Here is a 14,181-nt window from a genome sequence, read left to right on the forward strand (position 1 = left end):
TGCAGAACACCAGAAACAAGAAAAAACTCTTTGAAGAAAAGATAAATCAAGGAAATAGTATTAGCTTCAAGTAGTAATGGTTGGAGTGACATCTCAACGGCAAAAACAGAACCCAGAAAGCCGTGGAGTCAGCGTTATCATGTCAAGAAAGAAAATTGCCAACATGGATTCTGTATGGAGTTGAGGAAATCGTCACAAACTCACAAAGACGGGGAGAACCAGAGGCAAAAGCAGCACTTTTGAAAGTTAAGAAGCAGATAGACAAATAGACACTTGATTTCAGCAGCAGCTAAGACTGCAGGGCCGAAGCTGAGCCAGCCCATTCCACAAAAATTCTTCTGCAGTAGGAGCCATGAGGGTTTGGTAGGGCTGGTTGCAGGGTGACCAGCAATCAAACCCCTGCAAGCTTCTCTCCTACGCTGCCTTTCCTCAGTGTCCCCTCAGATAATTTAGTAGAGGGCCTCTGGATGAACAGAGGCCAAAGCCAGGGACATAGATTTTGCAATATGAGCATCAGTTTTTAAAGCCATCTAGGCCCTAGGCCTCCTCTGCATTCTGTAGGAGTTCAGACCCAGTAAGTCCCAGCCACATACTCAGAACTCTCAATTAGCTTTTTGTCTCCATCCTCAAGCAAATATTGTTAGCTACCGAAGAACTTTAGAGAAACGAGAGCAACCACAGGGAGGAAAAACAAAAACAAAAAAACCCACAAAACTTGGAGCACGCAGTTACTACAAAGCGAAACAAAAACCAGTCACGGAAAATTGTAATGACCTTAACATGGCATTGCTCATGAAACAGGGGCTACTTGCTGGTTCTACTGGGTTAGTCCCTATCCTAACTCTTTGAAGTTCTAACGAAGGAGGCTAGAAGCTGGCCAGGTACATTCCCGGACTCCCTTCTGCCTGCTTCTGATTAGGTTCTTCTGATTAGGTTCTGGGAGATGCTTGTGGGGCCTGGAGAGGAGGAGGAACAAAGCAGACATCTTCCTTTGCTATCTTAGCCGTGCTTTTGGTGGTGGCTTCTGCTGCCAAGCGTGGTGCCTGCTTGGTGTGAGGAGGAGATTCGGCAAGTGCCGCACAGGGCACAGTGGTGGTGAGGACCGTGACTCCTACAGAGCCACAGTGAGGGAGAGTCTGGAACACCAGCAGCTTCCTGATCTTTACTTTGTCTCCTCCAGCAATACGTTTTACTGAGTGAGTGCCAACTGGCATTTTATATATAAAAAAGAAACAGTCAAAAAAGGAAGAATTTGGATATTAAAAATGTGAAAGCAGAAATGAATTCAACGGGAGGTTAGGAAGGAGCGGTGAGATCACCTAGTAGAGAGGGAAGTCACAGGTGGTGGTCCACTCCTGTGATTCTGGCACGCGGAAGGCAGACAGAGCACAAGTTCAAGAACAATCTGGTTACATAGCAGGACCCTGTCTCACACAAACAAGCTGACGAATGAGGAGTGGGCGTTATGTTAGCTAACTGTACTCTGGCCACATACCTGACAGAGCACCTTAAGGAGGAGGGCTTACTTGGGTTCTTGGCTCGGAAGATAACCATCACGGCAGGGAAGGCAGAGGGGCAGAAGCAGCTCACCACTGTATGTATGGCTATCAACCAGGATGCAAGGCCAACCCACGGCCCACAAGCTACTCCTTCAGCCATGCCAACCCAAGCATCCGCAAACCCCCAACACATGTGCAGTGGGGGGACATCTCAGACCAAATCACAACATCCTAACAGAGGTAGAACAAAACAGCTCAACACCAATGGGCTGGGGGATGGCTCAGTTAGTAAAGAGCTCGCCTTCTGCCTTCTGGCCACGAGGACCCGAGTTTAATGCCCAGCAGTCGCATCCCCTCACTGGGAAGATGGAGACAGTAGATCCCTGGGGCTCGCCAGCTGGCGCCGGAGGAACCTCAGACAACTGTCTGACTTCCTCATGCACACACATAAATAAGAAACCTCACACAGGCTCTTAAAGCTTAGAATAAATTGGGGCTAGAGAGATGGCTCAGTGGTTAAGAGCACTGCCTGCTCTTCCAAAGGACCTGGGTTCAATTCCCAGCACTCACATGGCAGCTCACAACTGTCTATAACGCCAATTCCAAGGGACCTGATGCACATAAAATTAAATAATTAAAAAAACTTAGAATAAATAATAACATTACATATAGTTACCAGGACGTAGTAGACACTCAGTGCTGAGAACACTCATCCTGCTCAGCACCTGAAAAAACAATACTAAAACTAGCACAGATGAGCTTTATTTGAATGGCGGCACATGTCCTAATCACTTGGCACATTTCTGCAAAGGGTAAAGTTTATTGAATGGTGAAACCTGGAACTTTGCTTTGGGCTGAGTTCAGTCAGCTTCATCAGTCTGTGCTCACTGCTATTTTCACCTCAGCATCTCAAGTCCAAAGGTAGCACACGCCCCATTTTTCTGGAAACCTCTTACACTGCTTTTATTGACAACAAAAGGGCAAGTTTTTCATCAGTGGCCAATCTGCAGCACTCACTTCTCTTGTTTACATTGCAATTGTTTCAAATGGTGTAAAATGTGCTTAATATTTATTAAACAAGCTTATAACATCTACACTTACAACAGTAACTTATTTCAATCTTTCCATTAAGTAATTCTTTTTTATTTTCTCCCCAAAAAAGCTAAAAATAACTTGTAAAAATACTAAAAACACATTAAAAAACCCCAGATGATATACATTTTATATGACTTATAGCTAAGACTAAAATGTCCACTTCTACAAGACTTTCTGAATGCCTCTGGTAGGAATTTATTGGTAAGAACCAGAAAGATATATTTCAGGCTGCGGATGTAGCTTAACATTACTGTCTATGCTTGGCATGTACAAAATTTTGGATTGAAGCCCCAGCATTGAAGAGAAGGAAGAAAAGACTTTGCATCCAATTCTGCTTGAGTTCTGAAAAGCTGCATGTTTGCTGACAGGCCAACGATGAGCTCGGTCTGGAAGGCATGCTTTTGTATGGCGGGACTGGCAGCGTTTTCTATATGACAGATTCAGGAATTTTACCCACATTTTTCTCCCTCGTATTTTAAATAAAAGTACAAATACACATATGGTAAAAGATGCACATAGTACAGAAAGATTAAAATAGCAATATTTCCTCATAACATGGAAGATCTCATGTGTCTGACACCCTCGAACAGTCACGATCCTGCAGTTCACAAATCAAAGTTGACCTTTGGTCTCATGTCCATGCACATATGGGAGTGGTCTCTTCTTCCTGTCACAGGGAAAAGCCACACAGCCGTCTCTTTTAGAAAGAAGGTTTAAAGGGCAATGTGTCCGCGCTGTTCAAAATCAGCAAAAACCAGGCAGCTCCTCAGGCCCCACTGGTCTAGCTTCACCTCTAGAAGGTCCCGGGTATTGTCTCTGAAATTTAGGAATCAAATTTACTGACAAGGCGTTTAAAATACAAACAAAATAAAACAAAACCTTTCTTTCAAAATTAGGGGATCTGAAGCTGGGCATAGTGGTGCACACCTTTAATCCCAGCACTTGGGAGTCAGAGGCAAACAGATCTCTGTGAGTTTGAGGCCAGTTCCAGGACTGCCAGAGTTATATAGTGAGACCCTGTCTCAAAACAAAAACAATGACAAAAATTTAAAAAACGAGGGTGGGATCTGGTCCTTGAAGAATGGCAAGACTTACTGTCAGAAATATGGAGCATAACTCATAGCTTCATTTTTTAAAAAAATGTTTTATTTAAACTGGGCACGGAGGTGCACACCTGTAATTCAAGCACTCTAGGAGGCTGAGGCAGGTGGATCTCTGTGAGTTTGAGGCCAGCCTGGTCTATAAAGTGAGTACAAGACAACCAAGGCTACACAGAGAAACCCTGTCTCAAAAAACCAAACCAAACCCAAACCAAACCAAACCAAAACAACAACAACAACAACAACAAAAACCCAAACCAACCAACCAACCAAAACCAAACCTTTAAAAAATGTTTTATTTATTTTTATTTTATGTGTTATTTTGGTGTTTTGCCTGCATGTATGTCTGTGTGAGAGTGTATAATACTGGAGTTACAGAAAGCTGTAAACTGCCATGTGGGTGCTGGGAATTGAACCCAGGTCCTCTGGAAGAGCAGTTGGTGCTCTTAACTGCTGAGCCATCTCTCCAGCCCAGCTTCCCTTTTCATAAAAAAGCCTCTCCCTATGTAGAGCTGGCTGGCATCCCACCTGGCACCTGAGTGACATGCTCCTGCCACATATTGGTCTTAAGATTCTTATCCTCCAGTTTGGGCTTCCCAAGACCTGGGGTTACAAGCATGAGCCTCTACACTCAGCTTTTACTTTAACGTTGTACAAAGAGACAGGACGCACACCTCCCAAGCAGTTGGGAAAGGCCAAACCTTTCCTAGGGACCAGAGGTAAGATGATAAGGGAGTGGGGATGGATGACACCCCACATCAGAGCAATCTTCTCTCCCAGCAACAAGCAGCGCCCTCTGAGGAGCAGGAAAGACTTACAGACACAGCACACTGCCAGCTCAGCCAAGCCCTCCCTCGATGCCTCGGATCCTCCTGGTCAGCTGCACGTCCTTGGGGAAAAGAGTGACTCGGCCAGCATGTAAGGACAGGAGGTAGGCGTCTTCAAAGAGGTGAACTAGAAACGCTTCGGCTGCCTGGGGCAGAGAGAGAAGACTAGCATGGATGAAGGGCCTGCATGGTCTTTTCTTGAAGATATCCTGACTCAAAGGACTGAAGGAAAAGGCTGGGGTGAACCCAGTAGCCACCCATCAGACCTCTCCAAACCTTCACGTGTTACACGTTGCTGCTCTCTTCAGGAGGCCAGAAACAGCCTATGGTACTCCACAAGTAGTCCTGTGGAATTCTGGAATATTCTTCCTCCTCTCTGCCTTCATCCAAACCTGCCCCTTCTTACCTCTTGAAGGGCCAACAAGGCCTGGGCTTGCCAACACAAATCCACACCACGACTGAATTTCCCACATATTTCTCTTACCTGTGGAGGAGTGGGATGGGGAACAGAAGAGAAACAGAACAGTGACCAAAGAGTAGATGGTCCCTCACCAAGTATCTAATATATCCTCACTTCTGCTGTTATCTCTTGGCCTTTGATCTTAGGGCCTGGCTAAGAGTAGGTGCTGACTCCCAGGAGCTTAGGAACCAGCATAGCCTATGGGTGGTGAAGAGAAAAGGCAATCCAAGGTAGGGCGAGAAACCAGACAAGAGGTTCTACAACAGTCAGAGGTAGCGAGGAGAAATCAGTATCATAAAAACAGAGGATGTACAGCGCCCCAAAGGGTTAGAGACAGGCCTTCTGCCATGTCAGTGAGAAGCAGAAGGGCTCTCATGCTTGGGAGACTTACAGAAAAGGTGGCCCAGGATGGAGAGGTAGCTCAGTGGTTAAGCACTGTCTGCTCGTCCAAAGAACCCTGGTTCAGTTCCCAGCACCCATATGACAGCCCCACAACTGTCTGTAAGTCCAGTTTTAAGGGATCTGACACCTTCATACTAATGCACATAAATAATTAAATTAAATAAATTATAAAAAAAAAGAAAGAAAATGAAAAAAAAGGTGACCCAGGGCAGACTAAAGATCCTAAGAACTCACAACGAGGCTGAAAGGTTTCTTCCTTAACAAGAGGTCTGTGCTCTTCTGCAGGTTCTTCACTTCCTTAAGCCACAGAAATCTCCGCCTCCTCTGTAGACCTGAGTGAAAGAGTTAGGTCATGGAAGCAAAGTCAAGTGGAAACAAGTGGGCGCTCCGCAGCACAGCTGAGACAAACCTTCACACCAACAGACTTCAACAGGCACCTGCACTCCACCGAGAAGCGGGGACTTCTCTGCTGACATCAGCAATGGCAGATGGGTGCTTAAGAAATGCTCGTTAAATGAATTCGGTTTGCGGTTGGAGCTTTTGGGTTTGTGAGTTAACTTCCACAAAACCTTTCTCAAGCCCTAGTCCCTTTCCAGCGACCCCTCCTGCCCGGCCCCACAGTACTCATGTAGCTCATGTCCTTCCCACTAGACTGAGAATTTTTATTTCAGTTTTTAGGTCCTTTTCTTTCTTCTTAATAGCCGGAAGGAATTAGAGACTATCTAGTATAAATCCCTTGTCTTGATTATCCTGGAGCTCTGGGAAGCAAAGCTAGTTGGCCAGTCAGCGCTCATTAGAAACCAAGGCGGACCCTTGGAAGTGTCAGGAATGTAGGCTTGCCACAGCCTTCGGTAAAAATTCAAATTCTCACTAGAAAATAAAAATACAAATTATAAAACCATTCTGCTCTGGAGCTGTGGCTCTTTGATAAAGTGCCTGGTTAGCATGCACTGCATGAAGCCATGGGTTCAATTCCCCCACAACACAGACAAAGAAAAAAATGCTTCTCATTCTAGTGTTGAAAAAGAAACTTACCTGATATTAGACTACTTAAAATGAAAAATTTAAAAATTTCCGTCTCAGAACCTGAAAGATATGCCTCAGACAGCACCAGAGGCAAATGAATAGCCTGAATTAGATCTAGTAGAAAACAAGAATGCCAAATGAGTTAAGATCTGGAGATAGCTCAGTGGTCAGAGTGCATACCAGTCCCACACAGGATCCAAATTTGATTCCTGGCACCCGTGTCAGCTCACAGTGCCTATAACCACTTTCCTGTGACTTTAGGTCCAGTGGGAACTGATGACTGGTCTTATTGGACACCTGTATTCATACATATGATTAGAAATGAACATTGGAGCTGGAGAGATGGCTTGTTGGTTAGGAGGACCAAGGTTTGGTACCCAGCACCCATATGGTGGTTCGCAACCATCTAACTCCAATTCCAGCAAATCCAACACCCTGCCACCTGCCTCCGATCTCTTTGGTATGTATTTTTATACACACAGATATATATGTGTGTTCATGTACATATATGTATGTATGTCTACATATGCAGGAAACACACTCACATACATAAATACTAAACACCACCAAAATCTTTGTGTTCCAGTAGGTGTTCTGCCTGCTCCATGTGTGTGCCTGGCACCTGCAGCCGTCAGAGAGGGAGCAGGTCTTCTGGCTGTAGTTGTTAGCCACTGTCTAGATGCTGAGAATCAAACCCTAGTCCTCTGGAAGAGCAGTCAATGCTCTTAACTTAAAAAAAAAAAAGATAGCTGAGTTAAATTCAACTCAAGTGTCGGTTCTTAAGATAAACAAGACATTAAATACAATAAATGAGTGAAAATAAAAAAGTAAACGGCATAACAGCAAATGTAAACAATAACTGATTAAAATGAGCATGCTTGACTAATTGAACAGCTTGGCTAGACAATTAAGAAAACAGAAGCACACGCGTGGGCCGTGGGTGGAGGAGCTCTTGCCTTGCACACATAAGGCTCTGGGTTCTATCCCTAGCACTGTAAAATAGGAGCAGTTAGCTTCAGAAAAGTCCTTCAAGGTCCAGCCGGGAAAGAGGATTCTATCCCAGGCAGTGAGGAGCGAGACAAAGGCAACAGAAGAGGGGAGACAAGGCAGGGATGGCCCCGGCCAGGCGGGTGGCGGTGGAGACTCACTCATGGGTGAAGTCAGGATCGTGGACCAAGGACACAGAGCAGTGTTCCGGGGACTGGGGACATTGAAGACAAAGAGGGAGGACCCTGGTCCACCTTGGTTTGCTGTTGCTGCGATAAACCCTATAACCAAAAGCAAGCTGGGGAGGAAAGGGTTTATTTGGCTTACATGTTACAGTCCACCATCAGGAGAGGCCAGGGCGGGAGCTCAAGGCAGAGACCTGGAGGCAGACACCACGGGGGAAAGCTGCTTACTGACCCTCTCTCCTAGCTTTCTTAGCTCAAGCCCACCTGCCCGGGGTGGGAGGGTTGGGGAGGTGGTGGCACTGCCCACAGTGGACTGGGCCCTTCTACATCAATTAGCAATTAAGAAAATGCTTCACAGACACAGGCCAGCCAGGCTGACAGAAGGGACTGCTCAGCTGAAGTTCCCTCTTCCTGGGTGACTAGGTTTGTATCAGGTGACGGCCGAAGCCAATACGACGACCATAACTACAAGATAAGCTACAGGGCGCTGCCTTCTCCCCACCACCAGCCGGATCCGGCTCTGGAGGCTGTCCTTAACAAACAGGCATGCCATTCACAGAAAACAGAGACAACGCAACCAGACAGCACCAAAGGACGTGACTGACCCACGAAAGAAAGGAGCCAAACTCGACAATCCAACTATACCTCAGGGTGAAAAGCAGAGAGAACTGGGTGTGGCGCTGCAGGCTTGCAACCCGATCACTTGAGGGGCAGAGGTAAGGGGCTAGCCTGGGCTACACAGCGAGACTGCATTCTCTCTCAAAAGAGAAAGACTTTGAGAAATAAAGAGGAGGATGAGAGCTATAAGATTCATGATGGGGGCTGGAGAGATGGCTCAGAGGTTAAGAGCACTGGCTGCTCGTCCAAAGATCCTGAGTTCAATTCCCAGCAACCACATGGTGGCTCACAACCACCTATGAGATCTGGCCTCTTCTGGCGAGCGGGTGCACATGCAGGCGGAACACTGTGTGCATAATAAATAAATAAATAAATAAATAAATAAATAAATAAATGTTTTTAAAAAAGATTCATGATGTAAGAACAAGCACTTATGAAATGGAACTTATCAGAAATAACATGGAAAGAACTGGAATCAAACACACAGAAACTGTGACTCCAAAAGCAAACGTAAGTAGTTGGGAGCCAGTGAAGAATTTCAGGCAGGCCTTATATACTAAAGATCTTCCCAGCCAGACCCATAGACTCACCTACAATTCCAACACCTGGAAGGCAGAGATAGGGGTGTGTTGAGCTTGGGGTTAGCCTGGTATATGTACGTGACAGGCACTGTCATGCCAGAAATAGTTTTCTTTTATTCTGTGTGCATGGGGGTTTTGCCTACAGGTATGTCTGTTTGTACAGTACCTGCAGAGGCCGGAAGGATCCCCTAGAACTGGAGGTACAGAGGGTTGTCAGCTGCTATGTGGGTACTGGGCGTTGAACCTGGGTCCTCTGGAAGAGCAAGCCGTGCCCTTCACCTGAGCCATCTCTCCAGACCCCTCTTCCCCAAATTGTTTTTTACTTAAAAAAAGCAGCATTCCAGTTGCTGTGCAAGACAAGAACTGGGAGTTGGGCAGTGGCTGTTGAGGAGGTTTCTGCTGTGTGTGGCAGGGGAGGGCAGGAGGGGAGAAGAAATGCCAGTGGCTTGAACGAGGCTGAGGGGAGACCAAGTGTGCAAAGGCAGAATTGCTGGGACTTGTGGGGTTAAGAGAAGAGAACACCTGCCAGGATTCTGGCTTGAACAGTTGGGTGGTTGTACTATTCGTTAAAATGGAGAAGATGATATGAAGAGGCTAAAATGAGTACTAGTCACAAGGTCAGCTTGGATGTGTAAGTTTGACAACTCTTAAGAGTGTTCATGGGCTGAAGAGATGGCTCAGGGGTTAAGAGCACCTGGCTATTCTTCCAAAGGTCCTAAGTTCAATTCCCAGCAACCACATGATGGCTGATGACCACCTATAATGAGATCTGGTGCCCTCTTCTGGCCTGCAGACAGAATACTGTATACATAATAAAACTGTTTTTTTTTTTAAAAAAAAAAAGAGTGTTCACACAGAAAGGCAGAATATATACATACATATATATATATATATATATATATACAAACATATATATGGTTTTTTTTTTTTTTTAGACAAAGTTTCTGTATAATCCAGACTGTCTTTCAGCTTACCCTGTTCTTGCCTTAGCCAAGAGCACTGGGATTTTAGCTCTCACCTTGCTGAAAAAGATATCCTGATCTGAGTTGCCAATGTACTCTTACCAGCGCTTACAAGACACAGGCATGGGATCACAGGGGCAGAGGCAGGCAGGCAAAGTGTGCGCTGCCATGTTTTTGGAGGCATGACTGTGATAGTTGCTGACAGTCCTGACGGTCACTCGAGTGTACCAGAAGTAGGGGCAGCAACTGTGGGAACCGGGAGCAGACTGGGCTGAATGCAATGTGGCGGAGAACTGGGGAAACAGGCACATTCTGTGGAGCCTTACCAGGCATGGCTAAATGCGAGGGCACCAGCCTGCAATCCAGGAGGCGGAAGTAAGTTCTGAGTTCAGAACTTACTTAAGTAAGTTCTTAAGTACCTCAAGACGTTCAACAGATAGTAGCTATGAAGAAAAGGACGGAGAAACGAGGACTACAGGGAACGTGGTGGTGGCGTTAAAGAAACACAAGTAACTTCCTCAGGATTGTAAATACTAGCGCACTTTGCCTCTGCCAGCGTAAGGCATTTGGGTTGCGTTCTAAGTTCAGGTAGCAAGGACAACACAAAGTCCCTTTAGACGTAAAAGACAGGTATGTCCAAGAGTCAGGTAGAAGAAGGGGGACATCTAGGCAAGGCGGGTGGGTGGGAGGGCTTAAGCGGACAGATGTGGAAGAGGGAGGAAAAAAAATCACAAAACAGCTGGAAAAGCAAGGCTACCAAAGGCAGTAGGATAGCCAATAAGAAGCGAGCCCATCTGAGGTAAAACTTTTCCCTAAGAGTAATGGAAGTCTTCTTCTTCTCAGGAAATCGACAGCAAACATCATCCTTCAGCTCTGGCAGCACAACAAACATGACCACACTGTTCCCTTAGGGCCTCTCTATACCTAAGCAAGTAACAGAACGTAGTGGTGCAATCCAAGCACTGGCGAGGCAGAAGCAGGCAGAGCTCTGTGAGCTCGAGGCTAGCCTGGTCTACACAGCAGCTATCAGGCCAGCTAGCCAAGGCTACCCAGTGATCCCTGAGATCTTGTCTCAAAATTAAAAAGGCACAGCGGGTTGGGAAGGTGTTGTTCTACAGCAGAGCCCTTGCCTAGCAAGCTTGGAGTCCTGGGTTCCATTTCTAGCGCTGCAAAGATGATGAAAAGTTGGGGTTGGAAAACCGGCTCGGCAGTTAACAGGGCTTGTAGCTCTGGCTCCCCGGGTTCCGACGCCCTCTCTGGCCGTCGCCTGCATCCTAGCACATGGAGCACATACTCAGACAGACAGCGAGACACACACACACACACACACACTCCCCGGGCCGGCGGGGAGGTCACGGCACCAGCCTCGGAGGTTCAGGGCAGGCCCCGCTTACCCACACGGGAGGTCGATCGCGAGGGCCTGGGGTCCGGGCTGGAGGGCCGCCTCGCCGGGGTCCTCGGCTGGCGGCGCGGGCTCGGGCTCGGCCGCGAGGGCGTGCGGACCGGGCTGGAGGGCCGCCTCGTCGGGGTCCTCGTTTTGCGGCGCGGGCCCATGGCTGGCCGCGAGGGTCCGGGCTCCGCCGCCTCCGCTAAGGCTTCCGGGTCTCGGGGCAAGAACGGGACGCGAGAGCGAGCCAACCACGGGCTTCACGGACGCCGGAGCTCCGCCGCCATCAGTTCAAACATCCAGCCGCCCCGCCCACCGCATTTTTAAAATCCCCAACTCCGCGACTCTCAGTGGCTGGCTCTGGAACGCCGGCATAGAGCGACACCCGGATCGACCAATGAGATTAAAGGTCTGGATGCAGAGTCAGCCAATGGGTGCTTGGAGAAGCGGGTGGAGGCGGGGCTTTCCTTTGCTTGTCGGTGTCTGACTGGCAGGACTCGGTTTCAGAGGCGCCCTCTGGGAAAGGGACGGTTCCGTCCTGCTGCGCGTGGTGGGCTTGTTTTCCTCAAATGTTTCATGCTTTCCTATCAACGTTGGGCTGGCTTTAAAAATGCCGAAACGGCATGCCCAAGAGTGTGACCGCTCCGCACGGCACCCGTGACCTTCCCGAGAGCAACCGGCAAACCTGAAGCCGAAGATTAACTGCGTGAACTTTTCAGAAGATAGGGTAGTGGGGACAGCCAGGGCGATGGGAGCTGAGGACAAGGTCCAGGCAGGGCAGGCGCCAGTACTATTCTTGGACCATGCTGTCGAACACAATGACGGAGCTGGCCGAGAGAAGCCGGCTTTTCCCTGGGAGTAATAGGAATACAGGTCATGTCTCCGTAATTAGAATATAGAGAATTTCAATTTCGTCATTTTGCTTGAGTTTGTTGTTGTTGTTTTTTAATGTTCTACCACGAACGTGGAGTCTAATCAGGAAAATACTTACATAATCAGTGGTTTCATAGAAGCCTGGTGCAGCATTGGGGTAGGTGGTGTGAAATGGTGCAGCTGCTACGCAAATGTGTCACGGTTCGAATCTGAAATGTCCTCCAAAAGCTGGAGGGCCGCTTGCTGTCCCCAGGAGCGGCAGTGTCCAGGGGTGGGGACTCTGGGAAATGACTGGGCCATAGGCACTCTGACTTCATCTGTGAGTTCCTGTAACCCCAGCACTTGGGAGGTAGAAGCAGGTTTATTACAAGTTCAGGGGCAGCCTAACTACATAGTGATTCCGAGGCTAGTCAGAGCTATGTAGTGAGATTTTTTTTTGGGGGGGGTGTGCTCCAACCAACCAACCTTCCAACCAAAGACTGATGACGGCTCAATGGCAATGCATGGACCTCATACACAAGGTTGTGTATCCAGTTCCCAGAATGCTACCCACAGACACAAAATTTAAACACAGAATAAATATATGGTCCGGAAGTCCATGTTAGATATCCAAGAGAACTAGAAGCAGGGATTTCAGCAGATATAGGTATGCTCACGCTCACAGCAGTTTTACTAATAACCAGACAGTGAAAAGTACCTGTCCATCAGCAAATGAATAAAGGAAATGAATATACAATGGTGCATTGTTCACCTTAAAAAGGGAATTTCTGAGATATGCCACATGGATGAACCTTGAAACCAACATGCTAAGTGACATAAGCTAGTCACAAAAAAGATCACTAGTCCGTGATTCCACTGACACGAGGCAGATTCCAAGAGTGGTAAAATTCATTGAGATAGACATAAAATAGTATGGTGTTTGCTAGGAGCTGGCAGGATGGGTAAGGGAGCTATTGTTTACAGACAGTTTCTGACTGGGAAGTGAAAGCAGTTCCAGAGACTGATGGTCATATACCATATATGTTCTTTCTTTCTTTTCTTTTTCTTTTTTTTCTTTTTGATACAGCCTTGGCTGTCCTGGACTTGCTTTGCAGTCCAGGCTGGCCTTGAACTCACAGAGATCTGCCTGCCTCTGCCTTCCCAAGTGCTGGGATTAAGAGCGTGCACCACCACACCCAGCTCTATGTATGTTCTTAGTACATCAAAATTTTATACTTAAAATAAAAAAGAGAGGAGAGAAAAAAAGGTCCTTATAGTCAAATCACAGATGATGATCCCGCCTCATACCTCCAGTTATCCAAGTCAACGAGGACGGGAGAAATCCTCAGCAACTGCTAATTAGACAGAGACAAGCTTCAGTTAGGAACTCTGCTTTAGACAGCCCTTTATTACAGCAGAAGTGGAATGCTAGATAGAAGACGGAGTCTAGGATTCATAAGAAACTGCTGAAGCTGTGTGCCTGTGGAACAGCAGTGGTGGGCAGATTAAGGTACAGAGGAAGTGGTGCTTATTAATGTGCACATTTTGGCAGACTTTGGTTTTTGAACTAGTTGAACTACTGGTGTGTGTGTGTTTTAATAAACTGAATGAAAACAAAGTGTGCTGAAGAAGTCCTGTGAACACTAGCCATCTCGTCTCTGAGCTCTACAAGAGCTGAATGGAACAAAAGTAATAAACTGTAGATCACAGAACCCTCACAACTATTGGGGAAGTTCAGCCCAGGAGACAGAAAGGGAAAGACATGAGTTGGCTGTGCCATCAAACGTGAGACAGACTCCCTCAGCCGAAGCTGACATCATGCAGGAATGAGCAGGTGAATTGGGATTTGAACCTGGCACCTAGCAGTGGGGTCCACCTTCTTTGGCCACACCATTGTTTCTCGTGGTGCTTTCACTTTCTTTACTGAAGAGTGAAGTCGGGGCAAATGCACATATCTGAAGTCCTGGCCTCTCTGGAGTCTGAGAGAAGATCATTTAAGTTCAGAGTTCTGGCCTATACTGTGCTTGGCTGATTTGGTATCAACATGGGGACCTGGGAGTTGGGAACCATCAGGTTGCTCATGCTAATCGGAAGAGATACACTCTGGCTTGGGCAACACTGTGAGAAGTTACGGGGTGGGGGTGGGGAGACAAGAGCAGTGTTAGTCTGACTCAAGGGGCGATGTCTTTGAGGCCCCACC

The 14,181-nt window shown here is 47.2% G+C and overlaps 1 protein-coding gene across 2 annotated transcripts; it reads right to left on the reverse strand.

Annotated features, from left to right (window-relative positions):
- Positions 1–2,435: 2,435 nt before the first annotated feature.
- On the reverse strand, positions 2,436–11,450 carry Cenpa (centromere protein A). Of its 2 annotated transcripts, none has more exons than XM_021635454.2 (5): positions 11,137–11,450; positions 5,618–5,715; positions 4,928–5,005; positions 4,513–4,667; positions 2,436–3,261 (listed from the first exon to the last, which is right to left on the reverse strand). In XM_021635454.2, the coding sequence occupies exons 1-4, from the start codon at positions 11,294–11,296 to the stop codon at positions 4,533–4,535; spliced, it is 471 nt and encodes a 156-aa protein (XP_021491129.1). In that variant the 5' UTR covers positions 11,297–11,450; the 3' UTR covers positions 2,436–3,261; positions 4,513–4,532. The 2 variants fall into 2 exon arrangements, with proteins under 2 accessions (XP_021491129.1, XP_021491128.1); XM_021635453.2 differs by having other exon boundaries at positions 2,436–3,410; positions 11,137–11,448.
- Positions 11,451–14,181: the final 2,731 nt, after the last annotated feature.

This window comes from Meriones unguiculatus, chromosome 1, assembly GCF_030254825.1.
Source record: "Meriones unguiculatus strain TT.TT164.6M chromosome 1, Bangor_MerUng_6.1, whole genome shotgun sequence".
NCBI lineage: Eukaryota > Metazoa > Chordata > Mammalia > Rodentia > Muridae > Meriones > Meriones unguiculatus.

What these genes read in the sequence shown, in the direction of transcription:
- Cenpa (XM_021635454.2), bottom strand. Translation starts at nt 11,296, where the DNA reads ATGGGCCCGCGCCGCAAAACGAGGACCCCGACGAGGCGGCCCTCCAGC. An exon ending in GCGATCGACCTCCCGTGTGG is followed by an intron (nt 5,716 to 11,136) that starts GTAAGCGGGGCC and finishes TCTTTCACTCAG; the next exon opens with GTCTACAGAGGAGGCGGAGA. An exon ending in AGAAACCTTTCAGCCTCGTT is followed by an intron (nt 5,006 to 5,617) that starts GTGAGTTCTTAG and finishes ACTCCTCCACAG; the next exon opens with GTAAGAGAAATATGTGGGAA.